Genomic DNA, 24874 nt, shown 5'->3' with positions numbered 1-24874 from the left:
CTACTTCTTATTTCCACACTATACTGTACAATATTGTAGTAATATTTCGATGTCATGTCTTATTGCATTTATATTCGACTTTGCTCGTATTATTTATTTATTTAGTTTCATCTACCTCGTGTCTATTTTGTGGTATGTTTGTAATCGATGACAATGTGTTGCTGGAACACTGCGATTCATAAATAAACTATCTGTAAAAACTATACAGGGAAAATCTGGTGTCTTGATCTGTCTTAATACAACGCGCTTTACTTTTTAGCTTAGTTAAAGTTGGCTAGACTTCACGCTTCTCTAACTGAGCATCATTTTCTGTACTAGTCGTTCGTTCATTAGTTTAATGAGAACTGTCTATTCGTAAAATTCACTCAGTTTCTGTGCGATGCCAGTGTCCTTTCAGCGTGTTCGTCTCTTCTCTTAAAATTCCAACGTAGCCAATAACACATGAACGCAACACCACTAGATAACTAATGACGTAGCGCGTAGCTGTACTGGTTGTGGTCGGAGCAGAGGAAGCTGGGAAAGGATAAAGGAAACCTCTAGCATCGTAGATAAACACCGTAAAGAGGTGTGAAGCCAGCGGGCACACGGCTGTCACAGTACTAAAAGAACAGTAAAAGAGTCCGACTGAGTTCTCCATACAGCGAGGGTCAACATGTCTGAGACATACGGTATGTTTGTGTGGAGTAGGCGGTCATTTAATGCTTGCTAGCTGTTATGTATGACTGCTTCGTGGTCTAATGTGACAGACTGGCAGCGTTGCTATCAGCAAACTGTAAGATTAGCTTAGCTTAGCCACAGGCTAACTTGCCACCTCACCGTGTCTGTGGATTTTAACAGTAATAATTAACATTCAGTGCTGGCACGTAGGTCAGTTAAAGTGCTCTGGTTGGATTTCTTCGTGTGTATTAACTGACACCTCTGTCGTTTGATGGTAGCGTGTAGTGCTTCACGGGCAACAAGGAGAGCAGAAGATGGTGAGACATCAACGGGTAAAAGTTGGCCAAACTTTAAGCAAAAGCCATTAATAGCATGTGTAGAGACGTTGAGTTAACGTGAACTTGGGGAGATTCAGGCAAGTTCTGTGACCTTGCGACAGGAAAGGCTGCTGCGATTTGATGTATATTTTTACTTTTAACTGCTAGCAACAAGGCCTGTAAGAGGAAGTTTGAAAGCGATGGTTGATCATGCATCGGTTACCTGCAGGGCAGACGTTGCTTGGTGTCTCACTGGTGTAATGCATCTGCTTCCATGCTTATTTAAAGTAACTCCGCTCTTGCACTTGACACAGATACGTTATAAATGAATCCTGACAGAATGAATGCTGCCTGCACTTATCTATGATCATTCACATAATGAGCAGATACAGAGATGTATTCGTGGTCTCATAAATTCATTAAACAGTACTCTGTCTGATAGTCAGTAAGCCTGACACTGCAGAGCCATTTGTTATGAAATGGCACACCATCATCCTCTCCTGTTGCACTCCCAGATACACTCTCTCCCTCTGTTTATACTTGTACCCTGTCTCTCTCTTTCCTCGTATGAAACTTTATCCAAGTGGGCAACATTTATGGGAGAGTGCCAGCACTAATGGGACCTGTAAAAGACTTTTATTGATTTTTTTTTTCCTTCTCTCTCTCTGTCTCCTCAACTGTCTCATCTGGACGATCAAAAGTCGACAAAAAGGCATTATGAATCCAATAAGGGCCTGTTAAGTGCTTTAAAATGCATAGTTTTCACTTGTTAATTTCAGTAATGTCTATCAACATGAGAATCATGAGTTTATGTTGATGTTACAGAATTTGGCACATGTAGCAGGGGGAGAAGGAAATATTGTAGTAGTACTCCTTTTATTGAAGTTTTTGTTGCTGTTAGTTTTTATTCATCATTACTTTTTATATTGTCGGATCTCTTCCCCCCCCCCCCCCCCCAAAAAAAAAAAAGAGAGATGGGAGGGCTCACCCATTGCACCCATCCTCCCTGGTGGGGGGGTACTTAATATTGATGAGTGAGGAATAAAGTAGCCTGAGAGGGTAGTTGCTGCAGTCCATTCTCCCTGCTTTTGACATTATTGATGGTTTGATTGTTGTGTCCAGATCTCACACAGAAGTATACGATGTCTGAGAAAATGCAGAAAGGCTTGGGCTAACTTTTAAAACTGAGCGGTCTGTCTCTGATTTTTGTCAGCACTGTCACAGCCACTGAAGTGTGGTTGAGATGTTACACTGACTGCTGTTACACAGAAAAATAAGTGGGTTTCGACGCCTTCGCTTTGTTGCAGTTACTCTGTTACCGAGACTTTGACCTCTGGCTTGTGTTGCTTAAGAAAACACCCGCTTCAACAAAGGTGCACCATGACCTGAGCTGGCGGAGGTGTGTGTCAGCAAATGAAGGTGGCTCATGGAGCAATGACATAATTGGTTTAAATGTCACCCAGAAAGTAAAGATTAATCTCATACTTTGATTTACTGTTTCTGTTGACTTTGTGTGAAGCTGGTGATATCAACAGCAGCCAGTAATCACTTGCCAGGCTTTGTGCTTTCAGAACCTTTGTTTGAGCTCAAAATGAAATTGAAAATTTACTTAAAATTCAACCTGAACAAGTTCTCAGTAGGGAAGCTGTAGTTTGCCATCATGCTTTCACATATTTAGGAGAACACTATCACTTCTGCATGTCTTGCATTTCATTTACTACCTCTCTAATTATTTATTATGTCTTACTTAACCAGAGCTAAGAGAGATTGAAAGTTGCAAGATAAAGCTTGTGAAGCCTTAGGAATTACCTGGATTACTGACTGATTTCTCATACAGGCTGGTCTTTATGTAAATCACAAGTATAGCCAGATGAGACTTGACTAATCTAACATACAAAGACTATGATTCACTTAAGCACTAACCTTTCATGTCTTGTTTCCTCCCCCTGAGGAAGAGAACTTTTCTGTTAGCAGTTTGTCTCAGAGCGTGCTGTATCATGCCTTTAAAAATGATAAGCATGGTAGAGGTAGCATCATGGTTTTGGGCTGTCCTTGGGATCTGGATGGCCTGTAGCCATTAACAGAACATTTCATTTAAAATTTATATCAAAAAATGTTCTCAGTGTAAGAACAGAGGAGCAGTTCATGACCCGGAGCTTCAAGAAGTTGGGTAACGCAGCCAGACAGTGACTCAAGTAAAACAACAGAGTGGTTCAAAAAGAAGAATTTTTGGGGAGTGATGAACAAACCGCAATCCTGACCTAGTTGAAATTATGTAGCATGACCTAGAAAGGGAGCAAACAAATATATATGAACTGAAACGGCTCTCTTGGAAGGAATGATGCAGAATTCCTCCCAATTATTGTGTTGTGTTAGCCCCACAAGCTGTACATGAAACACATGGTCCGGTCTTTACTGCTACTGCTTGGGTGGTTAAGAAATTCTGAAATCCTGGTTCCAAAGCCCTTTTTTTTTTTTTTTTTTTTTTTTTTTTTGCAACTTGGTTTTCATAACTGATCAGCGTAAATTCACACACATGCAGCCACTTTTCATGCCTAACTCTCCTTATCAGATCTCCCAGTATACTGGTCAGAACTGCCGTTCAGCATACATCCAGTATGCAAATACCCCCTTGTGTTATCTTTGGCCACAGCACACAATGGCTATCTGTACTCTAAATGGGTTTGCATGTCAAGGGATCAAGTAATTATGGATCATTTGTGTTGGCTGGATTGAGCCCTTCAAAGAAAAGACCCACTTTCCACAACATCTGTGCAAAAGCCTGCCTTTGGTTATTATTCAACCTGTGTGCAAGTCTGTTGCCCTAAGCTGTGGTTAATAATGCTAAAGCTCAAACCTTGCTCTAATGACATGTGTTATTAAGTGTTGGTGCTTTTCTAAGGCTTCAGACACACTCATTTTCAACCTCAGACAAACAAGTGTATTAAATTAGAATCGTAAGTGGCAAGTTAAACTGATTACATGCTAGGCGCTTTGTGATTAGTAGTCTAATTTGGGTTTGGCAGGATACTATGAAAGTAGTAGCTCAATGGGATTAAGAGGAAGGATTGTCCCTGAGGATGGAAGTGCAAAGAGCAGCAGGTTCTCCATTGATGTTGGCATTGCATTGATCTCTACCTCCTTTTTTGTGCTTGCAGACTTCCTGTTTAAGTTCCTGGTGATTGGCAGTGCTGGGACGGGGAAATCCTGTCTCCTCCACCAGTTCATTGAGAACAAGTGTAAGTTCTAAAACGCTGCATTTCTAAAGTTTAATACTGTGCAAACACATAAATGGACACGTTCAAGAAATTATTGTAGTCAGTTTCACGAGTTGCATATTGACTAAACCATTAGTCTGCGGATGATCTGGAGAAAATTCTTCATTGACTGGTATGAGTCAGAGTACAATGACAGGATGATGTGGGCATTTGTCGACCCAGAATAAAACCAATCACCACAGTTCTTTGCCTCACACTGTCCTTCAGAAAGAGACAATTTTCTGTGTGGTTAAATGGAGGGAAAACATTATACTTCCTGTAGACTTTCTCTAGCTAACAATGGCCGAGTTTACACCGAGCTCGATGCTCTCATTATATTGTTAAAATTCTCCATATGAAACATTAATTTGTTTAAAATACAAATTGAAACGTCAATTCAGTTTCAGAGGGGTGGTTTAAAAAAAACAAACCATGTCAACACTCCTTCATGTACAGAGTCGTGCTCATGATTACATTTAATTTGATTAAGATATCTCAGGGGTCCCTGTGGATAGAGAAAGAGAGGCTGGGCAACTTGGCACTGTTAATCTAATTTGCAACTCCCTGTAGCTTATAATGTGGATATGAGGTATTTGAAAACAGCAGCAGAGGTCTTTTAAACAAGCCAAACACCAAATATTACACATGTAGTTTTTTCGTTTGTTTTCCTGCTCCTTTATGTATATTTCACGTTGTGCCTTTTTACACTGTCTTCTGTTTGTTCCTACTGCAGTTAAACAGGACTCCAACCACACCATCGGTGTGGAGTTTGGGTCTAGAGTGGTCAACGTTGGAGGAAAGACAGTCAAACTGCAGATCTGGGATACTGCTGGCCAGGAGCGATTTCGGTATCTACCTTCAAAATTTACCTAAAGTCACAAGTCCCAGCTCCACTGGGATAATGAAGTGTCTGACTGATGATAACTGTTAAAATGATTGGACAGTTTCTCCTGTCAAATCTCACCATCTGATCTTTTAAAGGAGCCTTTTTTTTTTCTCTCCTCCATTTTCTCCGCAGATCTGTTACACGCAGCTACTACAGAGGAGCAGCTGGAGCACTTCTTGTTTACGATATTACCAGGTAAAACAGCCACTGCCCTCGTGCTCCCACTTCCTTTTCATAAGTTTCTCTAACAAAGTGAGCTTTTTTGTTTGCTGTGATAATGGGATGTAGATACTACAGTTGTACCTTAATTTTCCCAGAATAAAAACTACATGTTTACTAAGACTCCCAGAAGCAACAAAATGTAAGGTTGTATTTGGTGTGGGCATTGGCATCTGTGATTAATTGAAAATTTTAAATGTGACTACAATTAAAATGAAATTTTACAGACTTAACTTTGAAGCTTAGTTTATTTTTGAGTGTTCATACAGTTTCGAGTCCATATATCAACTAACAAAAGGAGTCACATTGTGCCTGTACAGCCTCCAGAAATCGTGCTGTTTAATGACAGACCACTCACATTACTGTATTTCATAAACTCTGGGTCGTAAACTCAAGATGGATTGAATGCAGTAGTTTGCTTTTAACAAACTATGGTCTTTTGTTGAGGTGAGGTGGAGTGTGGACTGTCAAGAGCTGTAATATAGAGGCATCCTCTGTCAGGTAGCGTCTGTAGAGGAAAGCAGAAGTCCATCACAGATGGTGTCACCTGACACACTCTCGCACAGGGAAACAGACAAGTGTATACAATGAAACTAGAGCTACAGCCTCATGCTGAAAACAAACTGAAACAGAAAATTGGGTAAATAACATGAATAAAATGTCTTACAGTCGAGAGACATACAATGCCCTGACTAACTGGCTGACAGATGCACGGACACTGGCGAGTCCCAACATTGTTATTATCCTGTGTGGCAACAAGAAAGACTTGGATGCAGACAGAGAGGTGACCTTCCTTGAAGCTTCACGCTTCGCTCAGGAGAATGGTAACTTATCTGTACATTGATGCATTTCAAATGCTTTTTTCCCCACTCTTAGAAGTATTTTTGTTCTCCCACACACAGAGCTGATGTTTCTAGAGACTAGCGCGCTAACAGGTGAAAATGTCGAGGAGGGTTTCTTGAAGTGTGCTCGCACCATTCTCAACAAGATAGATTCAGGTACACATTGTTTTCTTTGTTATAGAAGTGTATCTGAGGTGGATGTTTTTTGTTAGAATTTAGTGACATTTCCATGTTTTGTTTTTAATGCTTTCAGAGCTTGAGCACATGAAGTGATGTGGATCTGACATTTTTAGAGCATACATGTCTGTGTCACTGATGTTTCTCATTGTGCTTCTCTCAAAGGCGAGTTGGACCCAGAGAGGATGGGTTCAGGTATTCAGTATGGAGATGCTTCGTTGAGGCAGCTGCGACAGCCCAGAGGCACCACAACACAGAATAAGCAGCAGTGTAATTGCTAGGGGTCGGGACCCACCCTCACCCCAGCCCACAGGTCCACACAGACAGAACTCCCCCTACAGGTCAGTAACTTGTTAACTAGGGATGGTTATTGATAAGATTTTCACGATTCCAATTCCATTTTTGATTCTGTTTAACGATTCGATTCTTTATCGATTCTCTTATCGATTCTTTTTAAAAAGGAGAACACTAAGGTCGATTAGCTTAGAACTTTGTTTTATATCTTCTCTTTGAACAAGATAGAAATTTAGGAGTAGCATGGCCTTACAAACCCAACAGTGAGATCTTAAGAGATTCAGCCTATGGCTCTTCAATGGGGTGTCACAGGGTCCCCGGGGGAAAAAATTGTAAATGTAAAATAAATATTCTTCTGTAGCAATAACAAAGTATATCATAAATTATTCTGTAGCAATTACACAAGAATATTCAGTAATGTCCCTGCCTACAATTAAACACATTCACTTACCGAAAATTTGAGGGCATCTGCTGTGGCAAATGGGTGCACAGTAATGGCAGGTTTGTAATAAGGCAGATCGCGCTAACATAATATGCACTGTTAGTTGATTATTTACCTGCGGTATTAACGGGAAAGGACGTGCAAACGTTACCGCTGCTGCTGGGTTGAGATTCACGAGTCTGGAGCAGAAATAAAATCACGACATACATTTAAGGTTATCGCGTGTTTTGTGAGCAAATGCTTTTGCATATTCGTAGTGTTTCCTCCCTTAAATGAAATATCTACTTTGCAAGTTGCCCTGTTGTCATCCGTTCTCGTAAAGTATGACCAAACTTTTTAGCATTTGAGCCGCCATGTTTCCTGCCAGGTAAATGACGCTCTGCAACGTGGTGACGTCATTCGGGGCGACTGGAATCGATAAGGGAATCGATTGCAAAAATGGGAAACTCAACAAGAACCGGTTTTCGATACCCATCCCTATTGTTAACTCATGTGACCAGTGGGACTTGTAAACTAACAGGTTTTATCTGTGTTAGCGTTGATGAGGGCGTGTCGGTGCTCACTTTGTTTCCTGTTCTTAAACATCTCGGCTCCAGGTTTTTTTTTTTTTTTTTGGTGTGTGATCGTCCTTCCCCCTCTCCTTCAGTTCTACACACCTTGGATCACCTTGGGTCGTGGAGATCACTGCAACCTATGACCCTTGACCTCTGGTAAGAGTCTACGGCTTACCTGAGGGGGTCGGTTTGCTCTTGCGTTTGGACAGCATAACCCCTCAGTGTGAGCAAAGTGGAAATGTAAAGAGACATCCTCCACCATGGTCTCTGTTACTTATCAGACAAGGACAAAGTCAAGGGTTGTGTGTTTGGGCTGACCTACTGTTGTGTGTTATTCTTTTTTTCTCTCTTGCTCTCCGCTTTTTCATTCTGGTTTTAGCAATCCCCAAAATACTTTGAGCATTTACATATCATTGCTTGTAAATTATTATTGTTAAACTCTTTTGTGCATTCAACCTGTCCTAGTGTGGGTCATTGGGGTTTTTTTTCTTCCTAGTTTTAGCATTCATAAAGACATCCCTTACTTCTTTTTTTTAAATCATGCATCATTAACTATATTTCTCATAAATGATGGAAAATATTATTTTTCATCATTTATGAGAATTTTATTTTTTTTAATGGAAAATAAATGATAAACATCACATTTTTTGGGTACGATTTACACCAGGTGTGATGCAAATCCTTTCTACTTTGTCCTGTCATTTTAATTTTTTCGTAGTAGACCAGATGGATTCATAGCATATAAATCCCAACACTGATATGTATAAACTCTCATGGGGGGATGATCCCATCACTCCATTCTACACCCAAACAGGCAAGGCCGTGGGTCAGGTTGAAAGCACAAAAAAGAACTTTTGCTCTTTATTTAAACCAAAAGTCCACAAGTCTGTAAATTGAGCTCTATCAGATTCACACCATGTTTAAATTCACATGTCCAGTTATAGTGATAAATTGGCATTATAATGTTTTTGACTCCTGCTGGGCTTTTCTCCATGACATCTCGTAGATTCATACATGCACGTACTGTATAAGACGTCACAGGAAACCACAGTTGGCTTTTGTTTGGTTTGTTTGGGAAACTTTTGTGCCGCCCAACCAGCCAAAGGTTTGACCTTTGTTTTGTTTGTTTGTTGTTTTTTTTAAAAATCATGCCACATTGTACGTTCAATTTGACAGGATTCTGTTTTTAAACTTCCAAGTAATCACTTCTCTTTAAGCTCTGGATATCAGAGGGGGGGGATAAAAGACAACACAAAATTATTATTAGACAATGTACTCTCAAATCATCTTCTTTGTTCATTGACATTGTACAAGTGGAGCTATACTGGAGGGATAAATATTTCCTCATTTGACATCTTAAAATGCTAATCAAGATCCTCCATATGTGCTCGTTTGAGCTGTAGTATATGATTTGTAATATTTTATTTTTTATAGTCGGAACAATAATCCCTCATGCTCTATTGATAGGGCCATTCTCACCCTAGAAGACACCACCTCCATCAGATGAAGTTGGGTTTTGTTTTTTTGTTTGTTTGTTTTTGTGACTATCGGTGACCCTGACCCTCTAAACGGAAAAGTAGAACCGATCCATGCCAGCAAAGTGGCCCTCTCAGTATAACTGAGACACCACATCTCCTCAGTGTATGGGTCAAATTCCAAGTTTTTCCCTTTAATATCTCCCTCTGCAGCTCTGCTGCAAAATGTCAGTTTTGTTGCACCACTGAACTGACCCAGATGTTTTCTCTTGAGAACAGACCTTGTATTACTCTAGAGAGAAACAGGGGAATTTCCACAGAAACACAGTTTCCTCTCTGCTTGTAACACTGACAACATGGTTTGTGGTGCTGCTGGAGGAAAATGAGGTTGCAAGTTAATGGCTTAGAAAATCCAAAGCCCCCGCTCTGCTGTTTAATCAAAGGCACCGCTTCTGTCTGAATCACTGTCTGAGAGCAGGTCATACAAACCAAGCCAAGAGGAGCTCAAAAACAAAGTGTGCGCAAACGTATTTCTCAAGCCTCTGTGTTGGCATACGTTCTCCCAGACAAACCATATGTGTTTAAGCTCAACTGAGCCAGCACACTGAAAGGGCAAACATGAGATCATATAGGACATCAAGAGACAGATGGTCAAAACACATTGCTTTCATAAAATATTTGCATAGCATGATAGTTTGTCTCCTTCTGCAAGTGCACTTTTACTTTTGAATCTGTGTTTGTTTTGTTTATATGCTGTAACTATAGAATTGTACATTTTATTTTACTTGAACTGTATAATGTAATAAATATATTAATTTTAGATGTTATCTTTTTACTAAATGACAACTGAGATTCTTCATATGGTTTCATTTTTTTCTGATGCTGTCAGGCAGCAACAAAAAATGGTGTAATAGTGTGATCTCATGCTGTGTGAGATTTGATTGGTTTATTGCTCCCTGCTGACGTGGAGGTAATGATGGAAGGGTGTTGACTTTGTGAGCTGTAGGTGGCCATCAGCAGCAATTCTGATCACTCGTTCACAGGCTGTCATCTATGCGCAGTTATTGAGTCAACTGTTGAGTTGTTAGCCTGCATTCATCTGTATTCGCTGTACAGTTCATAAAGTTAATCAGAGTAGCTATATGAACATTTTCTCATTTGTTCCAGTATAGACTTAATAATGTGATGAACGCAATCCAACTCAGTTGTTGCTTAGTAATGTTATATAATCTAACCTAAATACTACTGTACATCTCAAGTAACCTATCCTGTAAATAAGATTTGTCTATTAAGGGTGAGTGTTGCTCATTGATTGTAATGATTATGCAATTCCCAGTAAACTGCTTGTTTTTCATGTAACTCTTTTCACTGGTTTCCTGAATGTTAATGCTATCAGGGATTTTTTTTTTTTTTTTTTTTTAAATTTTAACTTTGGCATTAAGCCACTGTATTCACTCGGTTATTGCTCAAGGGCGTTGAAGTGCATCGGATCCTGAATGTTGGTGACCCCCAGCCCTCGTGCACAGCAACGCAAGCAGCATTTACAAATCAGATTTATAGCCAGCTGACTTAACAGACCTTGAAATTTAACAATGGGTCCTACTAGGTACATGATTCATTTACCTCTGCCTGCCTTTCTTCTGTCAAGTCATTTCTCTCAAAGGCAGTCAGGCTGAGGTTAGGATATCAGAGGACTCATATGATGAAGAGTAAATGCCCTCTGTCACAATTGTCTGGATTTATGCTCTTGGGTCGATGGAGTAATGGCCAGAGCGGTTTAATGTAGCTCAAGTGGATATATTGAATGATTTATTGATTTTTAGACAGGCTATCAAGATGACTTCATAACCACATTGCAAATTCACCGAGGGAAAGGATTGGCTTACCGCTAGATGGCGCTGATGCACTAGACAGGTTTAAATCTGAATTTTAAAGACTTGTATTTACATGTTTTGTCAGTAGCTTTGAGTGTTGTTTTATACGAAATCAGCCCAACAGTTTTAGCAGTGTAGCATGACTACATGTTTTAAGACATCAGAAAAAAGTCAAGATACACCTAATAAAATCCCCTCTTCCCAGAATATTAGGTCAGATACTGAAACCTTTGCATTACTTCATCTGTTTATTATTTACACAAAGAGGGAGATACTGGCATAAGTGAACAGGAGACAGTACTACACGCATCACTTTCATCAACAAACTCACAGGTGGACAAGAAGGGAAGCAGTACATATTTCACTACCGTAATTTTAAAAAATAAAATAAAATACAAAACTTGAATATATGAAACCACCTTTGAGACCTGTGAATAGATATGGTTAAAATTAGTATGACCATGTCAAAGATTTAGGCTGAGCAAAAGGATGTGAGTAAAAGCTTTTTTTTTTTCTAAGAGGAATTTAAAATTCAACTCATTTTATGCAATGCCAAAGGAATGTATGGAAATACTGTGAGCAGGAACTATTTGTGTTCACAATATTCAACACAGGCTACACTGTATGTACACACCATACAAAGCAATTTTTACATTACTGATTTATGTAAAATATACCTTCTGTATCTAGGGATAGTTTTAAGTGTTCTTAAGAGTAACCAACCAGCACCATTTGATGTAACGAGCTGCATTAAATGACAAAGATTATTTCAAAAGCAACCGAAAGCATCACAACATACCACTGTGCAACCATTGGATGTAACATGACCTATACTATTGACCACCATCAGCCATGAGGACGTCTGGACAGCACAGGTTGCCATAACAAACTGTCAGAACGACACTCGTTCTAAGCACACTCCATTCAATTGAACTAGCTGTGCTGGGTCAACTGGTCTGAAGAGGTTTCCGTAGTTTGCCTATACTCCAATCCAGATATAAATTGCGCAGCAGCCATGATGAATATCCTAAAACTTCCAAGACCTGCTTAACATTACTTATAGAAAAGGCTGCGAGGCTATTATAACTTCTCAATGCACAGGGGTCATTATAGGCAGTCTCTATGGTGCTTGTTAGTCACAGTAGTGCCATTAAATACATGTTTAGGTTAATGAGAGGAGGGCAGAAGAGAGCAGTGTGACACTTGTTTCCACACTGCACAGAGATAGATGCAATTACTTTGTGGTTACTACAGGAATAATTCATTTCTGTGGCCACTGGCTTGTGGAAGAAGAAAAACAGAATACAGCTGAGTGTAACTAAGGCAGTATATGTAATTTTAACTTGTTGAAATGTGCTGTATAGCCTTCAAAACATCCTCACCAGTAAGACGGGTGCAGAATATTGCAACATATAGACTTGTGACAAAAGATTAATTGGACTCATATCCATATGTAAACAATATTAATCTTCTTTACTAAACACCCCCTCCCCCCTTTCCCTTGAAGTCCCGGTAAATGTTGGCTGTGCAGAGACAGGAACATGACAAATGTCCATTTCAGACTGATACAAAAAAAATTAGCAAGATGTTTTGGGTGCCAGGGCAGCAGATTAGTATCTAGGTAAGATAGATGGTTATCGACTTTTTTTCTTCTTCTTCTTCTTCTTTTTTACTCGAGTGATTGGAGCATGAGGAGCTGCTTGAGGACCTTTGTCTGACTGGTCTCCCTGATCTCCCCCGCCAGGAACATCTCATCCACCACCGTGTACACCTTAAAACACAATTCAGAGGACAGAGCCCAACACTGTGATGAAACTGAGGATATTAAGATGATTCAAAACAGAGTACAAATATCACAAAGTAGTCATCCAGCCTGCTATTTGTCATCATTGTGTAAAAATAACCAGAGTGACAAAGAAATTAACCTGACAAGATGAGTCACTCTTCTTTCCATCACCTGCTTTTCTCAGGTGTGTTGTAGTTTGTGAAAGAGGTTGTAGTTGTCAACAGCTGATTTACCTTATTTGTTGGTTTCTGGCCATGTCATACATGAGCGGTGTTAGAGTAAAGCATGTGGGCGGATGTTCACATGCTTTTTAGGTAATTAGCAATTAACACTAGCGGCAGGTGGGTCAAGGGAGTTTAAGCATTTATGAAAAGAAAAAAGAATCCACCCCCACTAAAGTATTTAAGATCAAAAAGAAAAAAAAACCTGTGATTATTATATCAGTTACCATGGCACTATACTAAAAAAAGCACTTTCAGAGCTCTCTTTTGTCCTCCTCTGTTCAAGTTCTTTTTAATTGGATATCAAGACTCTTAAAAACAAAGGGGAAGAATTCACTTCTCAATATGCTTACCTTGTAGAAGTTGAACACAAGGTCCAGCTCACACACATTGTGGAAATACTCATTCAGCACCTTCCAAGAAGCAAAGGAGCAATTGAAAATACAGACTTTCAATTCAATCAGATAAGAATCCAAACAGACTACTTTAGTAAGACACACACACACACACACACACACACACACACACACACACACACACACACACACACACACACACACACACACACACACACACCCCTACCTTAATGTGATGCACTAGTGCAGAAATTATGTGATGCTGTAGCAGCAGCAGAATCCACTTGAAAACCATGTAATACACTTATATCTACTACATCTAAAATGTGGCCATTTAAAATTAATGTGAGTCTGGCCTCATCTCGTTTCCACAGGAGATCATTTCGAGCAGTGATACGGTTTCATTTACAAAGCCAGAATTACTGACCCCTTGTATTTGCTACAATGAATGTTAAAACCAGCCTGTGAGCAAATCCTGCTGTGAGCTAATAGAAAGTGTGGCATGGTATCTTTTATGAGAATATTTTCACTGACTAAAATAATAATAATTTTTTTAAAAACCCTTCATTGGTGTTTAGATGGGGCTTTATGTAATAACAAGCTTGCCAGCTAGAAAGTAAGACAGCTCATTTTGAGAATACCGTAATGTGCATTCCTTCACAGTCAAACATTACATCAAATGACCTTCACTCCCGGGTGCTCTGGACAAAAAATGGTCTACTGTTTGTCTTAGCTAGTGGCAAACACTAGATTGTACTTTAAGCTCACGATTTCAATTGCTACCACATCATTTAAAGACTAAATGATTAGAAAAATAAAGAGATGTTAAACTAAGCTTTAGAGGAAAGCACACTCAAGCTGACTGATGTGTCCAGACAATCACCGTGATCTACCTATGCTCTCTAAATCACTGATTAAACTAAATGCTTGATAACAAAGGAGTTCAACCATTTTAAAAATAACTATCTCATATCAACTGTTGATTAAAGTCCATGAAGGCAGCATAACTTGTCTCGAACCTGATGCGCCACTGAAGACTAGATGGGTAAAGTTAGTTCTGTATCTGTTTAGGTGTTTTAGGTTCAGAGTTGCTCAAAATGAAACCAGCGACATTGAATTTTGGAGGGAATTCTGACAGCAGTTTGAGGGCATTCATTAGTTATGGCTAGTGGTGCAACAGATCACTATTGATCCGTAATCCGAACCGGTCCCCACTCCACAGTTCGGCACGCACATGATCCGAAGGTTCGAAAAAGAAGAAAAAAAAGTATGTGTGTGGTGCGCGTGGTCAGTCTGTCAAGCCGTAGTTATGGCCAGCGCTAGCGGTCCAAGTGGAGGAGCAGAGGAGTGACAAGATTGTTCCAAGCATTTATGAGCAGGAAAAGTCTAAAGTTATGCCCTTGTGTTTATAGCAGGTAGGTCTTTTCTTGAGATGGCATGTGGTATTTAGTTATGTCTCTGTGTGAACATGCCTTTTTTAAGCCTAACGATAAGGTGAATGTTTTGTGCTGTGACCTTTAGTGTTTTGGAGAAGTTGGTCAGTTTCATTTGGATCACTTGCAATTGTTGTTGGCCAGGTAATAATGGTAACTGTGGTGTTAAGCAACAATTGTTGCTGTGATCAACGTGGGGAGTGATACTGAATTTTGTGGCTATAGTAACCTTCTGTGGTATAGAACCACTTGGTATGTGACTATTTATGTTGTGGGGACAACAGATCACTTCTGGTTGAGATTAGGGCTGCCACGATTAGTCGACTAGTCACGATTACGTCGACTATCAAAATCGTCGACGACTAATTTAATAGTCGACGCGTCGTTTGAAGCTTTGTAAGATCCCAAAAGACGCAGGAATAATAGCAGGATTTAAGAGTGTAATAACGGACTGAAACAGAAGATGGCAGCACTGCATGTACAAGGATGCCAGCTGCCGTTAAACCCCGAAGAAGAAGAAGCTGTGTCCCAGAATTCATAGCGCAGCCCAGCTCAGTTTCCAACAATGGCGGCAGCTAGTTAGTTTTAATATTACTCTTATTATTCTTTCTGGGTCACAAAATAAACGTTTAACATATTTTCAGGCGAGAATGTAGCTGTGTAAACCTCAAATATCTGCTCAGTTTATCAGGACACCACATATTTTCAAAAGCGCTCTGACGTTTTCAGAGACGTCTGTTACCCACTAGCTCGATAGCGAGCCGGGGGCAAGGCTAACTAGAGCCGTGAGAACACCGGACTCCTGGCAAATTGTTTTCAAACCCACCGCTGTCTTTCGCTACTCAGGTTAAACATATATAGGTCACTTAGATAACTTAACAATGTTATTGTTTGGCTTTTTTTTAGTATTTTATTTGTTCCTGAGTAAATCGGTTTGGCTGAGATTAAAGTTATAGTTTTTACACAGCTAAATAAACATCAAGCAGACAGCTGATTATCAGAAGTGTGAGATGCTCGAGAATATACTCTGGTGTCCTGTTATATTTTAGATAGCAAGGAGTTTATTAAACTTCTCCCAAACAATCTGCAAATTTCATTAAAATTTAATAAACTATCATCTTGTCTTTATTTTTAGTTAGCACAGACCTTAAACACTTAAAGCTGTAAGCTAATGATAGTTATATTAGAGCAGATGCTGCTGGTGCAATAAGCTGTACGTTTTACGTCCAATGGATGATGATCTGATTAGTCGACTAATCGCAAAAATAATCGGTGACTAGTCGACTATCCAAATAATCGTTTGTGGCAGCCCTAGTTGAGATTATTAGTTACTACTATTGGTTTCAGTTGCAAACATTTCTGAGTAATCATTTTGGTTTGCGGGTGTTATACTCCAATTTGGGTTGATCGCATGTTACTATCGTGTATGCAGTGTAGCAATTTGTGTGATCTTCATAATGATTAAATCCATTTAAATTATTTTAAAAGGACTAAGTTTTTCTGTGTAGTGGTCAGACAGTAGTTTTCTTAATATGGGAGTGGCTGCAGCTCAGGAGGTAGAGCAAGTCCTCTACTGATCGGAAGGTTGGTGACTGGTTTGATCCCTGGCTCCTCCAGTATCAGGGCTCTAGAGTGCGACCAATTTGGTCGCAAATGCGACCAAATTTTTCAGTGGTGCGACTAAAAATAAATATTTGGTCGCACAGGTGCGACCAACTGTTCCGGTAACAAAAAAAAAATCTCTGTAACTCTCCGTGTGGTCAACAACAGACACACATTATGCCCCTATCGTGGACTAAACCAATCAGAGATAGTCAGGGGCGGGACCTCTCTGATTGGCCGTGGTCCAGTTGAAAGTGCAGGTGGAAGAGAGAGGTGAGTAGCTTGAATAAAGCGATATCAATTCATTAACGGATTCCACACAAAGACCTAAACACGGAGCGGACCCAACACATCAGAATCAGCTTCGTCTTTCTCGGCTTTCTCACCCGACGGCCTGAACACTACACGCTGTCGGAGCTTAGCGATTCTTCGGGTCCGCGCTGTGTTTACGTCTTTTTGCGCTGATTCTGAGCTGCAGGTTTTGCCTCTCTCCAACCAAAATTCACCGAGCCTGCAGCAAAAGCAGCAGCAAACTGCGCTTCACATTTGATCAATGTCGTCATGAATTCCCTCTGACTTTTGCTGTTTTGCTTCCACCACGATAAAAATCACACTTCCTGCACAGCTCTCTCTCTCTCTCTGTACTTCAGGAACAGTTTCCCGTCTCAAATCTGTTTTCTGCATTATTCATTCGCTTATTACCCACCAGTCTAGCGTTGTTTACAGCGCTTTTTCTTTTTTCACTTAAATGACCTCGGACAAGAAAGCCTAATTTCTGCTGTTCAATACTGAAGAAATTTAAATTTCTTAAAATTATGCAAAATTGCAGAATATTTTTAAGGTTATCTGCTATAAAAAGCCAGACCAGGAAAATCTCCTTCATATTTTCCTGTGTTTTATTCTCAGTTACTTTCACACAAAGGCATCTGCTGTGATTTTCACAATTCTGATGAAGTCTCATGTGTATCAGTACTGATAAATGATCAGAATTATAATATTTCTGACTGTCTGAGGCTAAATTGAATCAAATCAGGACTTTGAGAACCGGAATTGAATGGATTATAGAAATCAGTGATGATACTCAGCCCTAGTGAGCAGCCTAGGCCTGAGAGAAGTGGATGTACTGTAGCTGTGGGTAATAAGAAAAGATGAAAAGAACTATTGATAACTTTTTTGTTAAGTTAAGGCCTGATCTGTCTGAAATTCATAGCCAGTGCTCTGACACGGTGCCATCAATATTTGAATGCTGAAAAAGCACAGTGTATCCAGAAAGCACATTATATGCTGCAGTAAATGCACTGCCCAAGTGTCCCCTCTCCCCACGGCCTTTCAGCAGCAGACAGCAGCAAACAGGTCGTCAGAGGAGGCCAAGATGATGATTAAGTTTTTAACATTTTCTACAATATTGACAAAGCACTTTAAGCACAAGTTTGTTAGTTAATAATTTAGAAATTAATATTGTCTGTATGGACTTCCCCCCCCAAAGAAAGTGCACATGTAAAACTGCGGTGTTAAGCGATGCGGTTGAAAAATTTGAGTGCGCCTAACTTTTGTGCCGGTACGCCTAAATTTTTAAAGTTAGGCGTACCGGTGCGCCCATGTCAAAAAGTTAGTCTAGAGCCCTGAGTATGCATGCCAAATCCACCCCAAGTTGCTCTCCCATGCAGCCAACCGGAGTATAAATGTGTGTGATTGGTAGATGGAAAGGACTTACGCACAGAAGAAAGTGCTTGTGTGAATGGGTGAATGAGGCATCTATACAGCGCTTTGAGTGTTCTGGGAGATTTTTGCTGGCTTAATCTTCTTTCCAGGGTTGATTTAGCTTGATTGGAATAAGTATGCCACCGTTGCAAGGCACACATATTGTCCTGCTTTCCCTATTTGTATTTCAGATCTAGGATATCAAGAACCAGAAGACTCCAGAGAGGTCTTTTCTTTATTTGGGGATCTTGGAAGAACCTTTTTGAGTAGGGGAGGTGGTACACCCATCTGAAACCTCTACTTGTCTTGCAGTGACAGAGATTGGATAAAGCCATGCCTGAGGTTGGCTTAGGAGGATGGCACTTCTTGTGTTTATGCTCTCTGGCCTTTCATTTTTTGCTGAAATTTTAAGTACTTTAAAATAAAATCTGTGTTTTTAGAAACTCTGGGATCAGCCTTCATGCTGTGACTTTTGAGCCAGGTCATAAAATAGTGCAATACTGCCTTTTGGCACTGCAGTGTATCTATGTGGCAAGGCGTTATCAAATCTATCAATATTTTAACGATAACATTTTTTTCCAGCATGGTATAACACTAACACTAGTCAAAAATGATACACCCAAGACTGTAAAATGAATGTGACGTAAACATAGCTTTAATAGGTTCTGGAATTTGTACTGAAATACAGCGTCATGCTAAAAGTTTAAACTATAGATACAAGCTGTGGTATGAGTTTCGGCTAAGTCAGATTTATAGAAAACAATCTGACTTCACTAAAAACTATGAATAAGTTAGACTTTTAAAAATGCAGAAATTCAGGTAGCACTTTATTCTGAATTTAAAGCATCCTTTATACCTGAGTTATTTGAAATCCAGAATGGCTTTCACATTTGGGAAACAATATTATAATAATGTAAAAACTAAATGATGTGCTCTTCAGAAGCAACAGATAAAAAAGAAAACATATCATCTTTTAAAATTGGACTTATGTATGCCATGGAAGAAAGGGTTTATATCTGCATAACTACATTTGATATTTAAATTTGAATTTCACAGGTTGAATTATTTTATAGATACTTGCTTACTGGGAATATGCTTCAAAAATAGGGCATTCTATAGTATAATGTTGTAGTTCTATAGTCTTATGCAGATTTTATCAGCAGGAAGTCAGATCACAGCATAGTGGATCTCTGCTACCAATTCAGTTTTTACAATTGTCCTCTATTATGTGGAAGGTAAATACTTGAATAACAGCATCATTATGTGGGCAGAGGAAATATATCAAAATAAAGATATTTTTGAAAATAAATGGCAGAATTTAATTGCTGAATATGGGATGCTTTGAGCCAGGGTGAAAACTGAGAATACCAGTGGAGACTAATGAAAGAAGCAAGAGGGGATTTTGTTTTTCTTCCTGTTCTCTGTGTTATGTAAAGATTAAAAAATAATATTGAAATATATGTGCATTTAGCTATAAATGTATATAGGCTGGTAAATAATACGTGGATTCTGTTTAGCTGTACATAATAATGCTTAACTAATTTATATTCTTTTCCTCCGCTTCTTTGTAATCCAGTTTATTTTTTTTTTTTACTTTTTCACTTCCACTGTATATACTTCAACTTTAACTACTAAAGACCTTTACTACATGTAATTTTACTGCAATCCTTACAACCCAGAGAAGTTCTAAAGGAGCTCCAAGCCAGTGAAGGATGATAGCCTCTGAACAAAATCATTGAGAGACATTCTTGAAAACCATCAGACCATGACAACTAAATGATCATAGCTCACTTACTAGGGCTATATATTGCGCGTTTCAGTTACCTCTACAAAGTTGTGGATTCCCTCGAGGTACGCCAAGTTATTATCAGTCACGTCCACACAAATACAGAAGTACAGACCAGCATAACGTCTGTAAATGATCTTGAAGTTCCTGAACTGTGAGAACAACAGAAAAATCCTCTTAAGAGCTTAATCTCGCATATTATGACAACAGCAGCAGATTTACCAGGGCTGAAGCTCCCACGGTACAGTAAAACACACCCAGTATGCATACATTCATGCTGATTTTTTTTTTTAACAGCATTAAAAACCTGATCCACTAAAGGGGTTCTCTTTTCATGTGATGTTGTATTCCACTAGAATTTCATTCAGTTATCATATAACATAGAAAAAAAACATGTTAAGAGATAATGCCTGCAATATCTATGTAGTGAAGGAGCTGGGCCAGCTGTGTCATTATACAGGATTAGAGAAAAGAGGTTGTTGTTCTAGCACGTCAAAGAATTGTTTGAAAAAAGAAAATGTGGGTACATGCGGCACTGCCTAATCCCATACCTCCACAAAGTTGGTGTGCTTGGCATCTCTGACAGTAACGACAGCATGCACTTCTTCAATCAACTTCTGTTTCTCATCATCATCAAACTGCATGTACCATTTGGCCAGTCGTGTCTTTCCCGCTCGGTTCTGGATGAGGATAAAGCGGATCTGTAAGAAACAAGACAAAAAAATAAATAAATGAGGCATTCTTTACTTGTCCTTAACATCCAATATTAAGCAGTTTGACACTGACAGAATTATGAAACTCCCAGAAATGACTCATTAGCAACACACAATATAATCTTACTTTGCCTATTAGTAGCTGTCGTACATAATATAACTTTGGAGATACTTACCATTTAGGTATCCAACTATTTTAATATGTAAGATATATTACAAGTAACTGTAGCTACCCTTAGCTTATCTACAGCTTATCGACAGTTAAACATAGTGTTAGCTAAACCACACCCATTCATTTTGACAGCATCGTTTTCGGAGAACTCGGCAAAATAAAATCGATCTATTTCAGTAAACTGATAGTTGTTTGGTAAAACATCTTGATTTAAAATTGTTGGCGTCCCAGTTAGCTTATCGTTTTCTACTCACTGAATGGAATAGCCGATCTGGCGAACTCTAAGATGCTAGCAACCAAACGACAAATGCTACTGACATGAGAAGAAAATACAACATAGTTCGTTTGAGACATATTTACCATTTTCGCCTCCCAAATATGGACCTTAGAGACTCCAAAGCAGCAGGTTCCCAAGTAAGTGTGCAATAATTTTCACATTAATACATCGATATTTTATGACCGCTCGTCCGCTATCTTCTCCAAGCTAATAGGAAGTGGCCAAACTATGGCTGCGTCACGTTGCATGATGGGATTGTAGTTTTTCCTGTCACATTTAGAAGCAATGGATTTTAATATAGAACTACAACAACCAACATCCCTGTGTGGCGTCTCGTATTGAGTCGTGCAGTGGATCACATGAGAAGCAAAGAGCCCATCTCTTTAAATATTTTTGTAGTTTTTCGTGTTTGTTTCAGGTTTTATTCTTTTCTGAAAGAACTACCGGAAGCACTTCCTGTCGAATAATTTCACAAGTATTGCATTTCACTTGTTATCTATTTTTTATAGTATCCTAATACTATAAAATTGATTTTTAAAAATATGTCACTGTTCTCTTGGGCAATTTCCTGTCAGTTCTTAGACTGGTTAACACTTCTTCTTTTGGCTGCTCCCTTTAAGGGTCGCCATAGTGAATCGTTTACCTTCATCTCCTATCTCCCCTTGCCTAGCATACTCCTCTGTCACACCAGTCCTCTGTATGTCCTCCATCACTACATCCATTAACCTTCTCGAAGATCTTCCTGTTGTCTGCCTACCTGGCAGCTTCATATTTAATATCCTTTCTCGAATATATCACCTATCCCTCCGCCTCACATGTCCAAAACATCACACCCTTGGCTCTCTAACTTTATTTCAAAAGCACTTCACCCGAGCTGTCCCTCTGATATACTGATTTCCTATCCTATCCCTCCTGGTCCCACTCCCAATGAAAATCTGAGGATGTTCAACTCTGACTCCTGTCTTTTTGTAAGGGCCACCATCTCTAAACCATACATCTATATCTTCCCTTTCACTCTTGCCGCTATCCATCTGTGACAAATCACCCCTGACACTCGTCTTCACCCACTCCACCCTGCCTGCACTCTATTCTTCTTCTCTATTGTGCACTGTCTGTCACCTTCACTGTTAAATCGGTCTCCGTCTCATTCACACATGTCTATTCTGTCAGGCTTCTATTGACTTTCATTCCTCTTCTCTACCGAGGATACCTCCACTTCTCCAGGCTCTCTTCCACGTGCTGCCTGATCTCACTACAGATCACATCATCATAGCCCAAAGAGACTTTTGTCTGCTCTATTTGTTTATACACATGGTGAAAATTGCTCACATACAGACTTACTAAATGTAAAAAAGTCCCCAAACGTGATAGTGTATTTGTCACATACACAGTTAATCAAACTGTTTTATTTATATCCACTTAATTATATTAGATTATTGCGTATAATTAGCATAAAGACATATGAACAAAAAGGAAGATTTGTAGAATACAAAAGATTTATACCCAAACTCATTACAGGCTGAAAAGTAGCAATAGCCTATATAACTTATTTGCACCCTCTTGAGATTACATTATTTTTGGAGGTTGTTTTCTGCAGAGTCAGAGTTTGTTTACTGGTCTGCCCGGGCAGCCAATTCACCGCAGAACATTGCCCAGACAGCTTGGACAGCTTGCCTCTGTTCTGGGTGTTTAGGGAGTCAGAGGTGGGGGGGATGGGGGACTGTGATTGTCAGGGATTGCACAACTGTGAGTGGAGGAATGCGCTGCCCTTGGGACTGAGACATATTTTAGCTGCAGATACAACGAGGACTGAAAGTGGGATGGAAAAAATAATAATAAAATGAAAGAGGAAACCAACCAGTGATTAAACAAAAAGTGCAGTGTTTTTCTTCTGTATAATGCTTGCAGCTGTGTTTTGATTCTGTCGCGTATTTTAGAGTAAAATAAAAATAAAATTTGCCATGGTGGTTATATAAGAATTATACGCATAAGCAGCACTGCATAGCAATGTTTTGTGATAGTCGCAAGACCTTGGCCTGTTTTAAAAACAAGTGGAGGTAGGCGAAAGGGATGTAAAACAGAGGCACATTATTCAACACACACTTTGACCCCAGCTAATCTTGGTCCGTGTGATTGGGGTCATGCAAATATTGCTGAGAACCTAGTGAGTAATGCAATTGGACAGAAGCGTGTGGACTTACTCAAACACAGGACAGTGCACCTTGAACCCTGTTTGACTGTGTATTTAATGATGGGTCACAATTCAAGCTTGTCAGGACACACATAGTGCACATTATGTACTTCAATTTAATAACTTATGTAAGAACAACATAATTTCTTTCCTATTTTTTTTTATTACAAATGATTTTCTGCTATGTTTTGATTCTGCTATCCAACACTCCAGGAGGTTGAATACAGTAATAACCTTTAAACACGATGCCTCTATTGTTTACGAAGGTTTAGTCTTAAATATCCCCTAAAGTGCCAAATTCCAGTTCAAAACAATAAATTGAGTTCTACGGCCACACAAACTATTTGTTTTCATATCACACAGAGTTTAGATTACCAGATCGGAATTGCATGTTCTTGAGAGTTCAAGGAAGGACTAACAGGGGGAGAGAGAAAGAATTTCAAGAGAGGGTCTCACTGCTAGACACTAAACATCTGTTTGAGCTCTTAGTACAGGCTGTTGTCTTGTACAACACTGCAGATATTTCTCCAATGTATCTCAACTCTCTGCCTTAATTTTTAAAATGGCTTTAATCAAAGTAGAAAACACTTCACAATAACTCTTGACAAGCACATAACTCAGCAAACAACACTTATAATTAGGACTAACCTTTAAGATGATTATTTTTTCTCAGGAAAGGCATTAAACATTTCCTCTCTCTGCTGTTCAATAACAGTTTAGGTGGGAGTCCTTGGATGAATGCACAACAAATCTTTCACAAATGATTCAGCCATTAACTATTTAAAACTATTAAGCAACAGTTCTGTGCAAAAGCCCTCAGCCAATGATCAATGCTAAGTGAACCACCTAGTATTGACCTATGAATGATTCAACCATAAAAAAGGAACCTAACTCAAAAGATGAACCACACCTGGTTTTCTACACATAACAGATATCAGAAAAATTAGAGACTAATTAAATTTGTTTCTTTAGACACTTTTGTTACTAGCAGTCTGTCACAATCAAATCATTTTGTAATTAGTTCCTCTCTTCTTAAGGTGGCTGTCAAGAAGCCATTCCTAAGGAAAGGGAACAAGAAGAAAAGATCAGTGGCAACAGGAGTGACGAATCCACATTTGAAGTTTTTCTCAGTTGAAATCATCATCATCAGTGTGTGTAGAGGAGATCAGGGCAGGGGTAAAACAGGGAGTGTCTAGAGTATCAGCAAAACATGGTAGAGTGTTTGTCATGGTTTGGGTCTGCAGTTCAGCAGCAGTGGTGTGAGGGATCTGATGGGAACTGATGAAATCCTGAATACAAAAATATAGAGTCAAACCTCAAACACACTTCCAGCGCAGTCAAAGGATACCTAAATTTAAAAAACACATATGGGAACTCTACTGACGTCACTCATTAGAATAGTACAAACTTTGTTTTTGCCTTATATACTGTACTTATATATACTTATATACTGTATTTCCACATATCCTTACAGATGTTTCAATAAATCGCTGAACCTATTTCCATTTTCCTGGCAAAATATAAAGAAACGAATGGGTTATTCAAGACCTTTGCACAGTGTTGTATAACTAATGCTTGAATCTGTCCAGGGAAATGGTGGTCAGTTTTGCAAGGAAGTGGTATGGGAGCCGTGGGGCCATGA

The 24874-nt window shown here is 39.3% G+C and overlaps 2 protein-coding genes across 3 annotated transcripts; one reads left to right on the top strand and one right to left on the bottom strand.

The window, feature by feature from the left end:
- Positions 1–482: 482 nt before the first annotated feature.
- On the top strand, positions 483–10479 carry rab4b (RAB4B, member RAS oncogene family). Its single transcript, XM_085430148.1, has 8 exons — positions 483–668; positions 4133–4213; positions 4965–5079; positions 5250–5312; positions 6006–6160; positions 6239–6334; positions 6521–6696; positions 7738–10479. Exons 1-7 carry the CDS (start codon positions 653–655, stop codon positions 6634–6636), a joined length of 642 nt encoding a protein of 213 aa, XP_085286274.1. The 5' UTR covers positions 483–652; the 3' UTR covers positions 6637–6696; positions 7738–10479.
- A 744-nt stretch (positions 10480–11223) lies between these two features.
- On the bottom strand, positions 11224–23956 carry ap2s1 (adaptor related protein complex 2 subunit sigma 1). Of its 2 annotated transcripts, none has more exons than XM_085430150.1 (5): positions 23881–23956; positions 20431–20580; positions 19918–20031; positions 13355–13414; positions 11224–12765 (listed from the first exon to the last, which is right to left on the bottom strand). In XM_085430150.1, exons 2-5 carry the CDS (start codon positions 20521–20523, stop codon positions 12664–12666), a joined length of 369 nt encoding a protein of 122 aa, XP_085286276.1. In that variant the 5' UTR covers positions 20524–20580; positions 23881–23956; the 3' UTR covers positions 11224–12663. The 2 variants fall into 2 exon arrangements, with proteins under 2 accessions (XP_085286276.1, XP_085286275.1); XM_085430149.1 differs by lacking the exon at positions 23881–23956 and adding an exon at positions 21125–21292.
- Positions 23957–24874: the final 918 nt, after the last annotated feature.

This window comes from Copadichromis virginalis, linkage group LG14 (genome assembly GCF_057382275.1).
Source record: "Copadichromis virginalis isolate Kocher_CV1m ecotype Utaka linkage group LG14, C_Virginalis_male_GT1.1, whole genome shotgun sequence".
In the NCBI taxonomy this organism is placed as follows: Eukaryota; Metazoa; Chordata; class Actinopteri; order Cichliformes; family Cichlidae; genus Copadichromis; species Copadichromis virginalis.
This window is presented reverse-complemented; position numbering and strand designations above follow the sequence as displayed.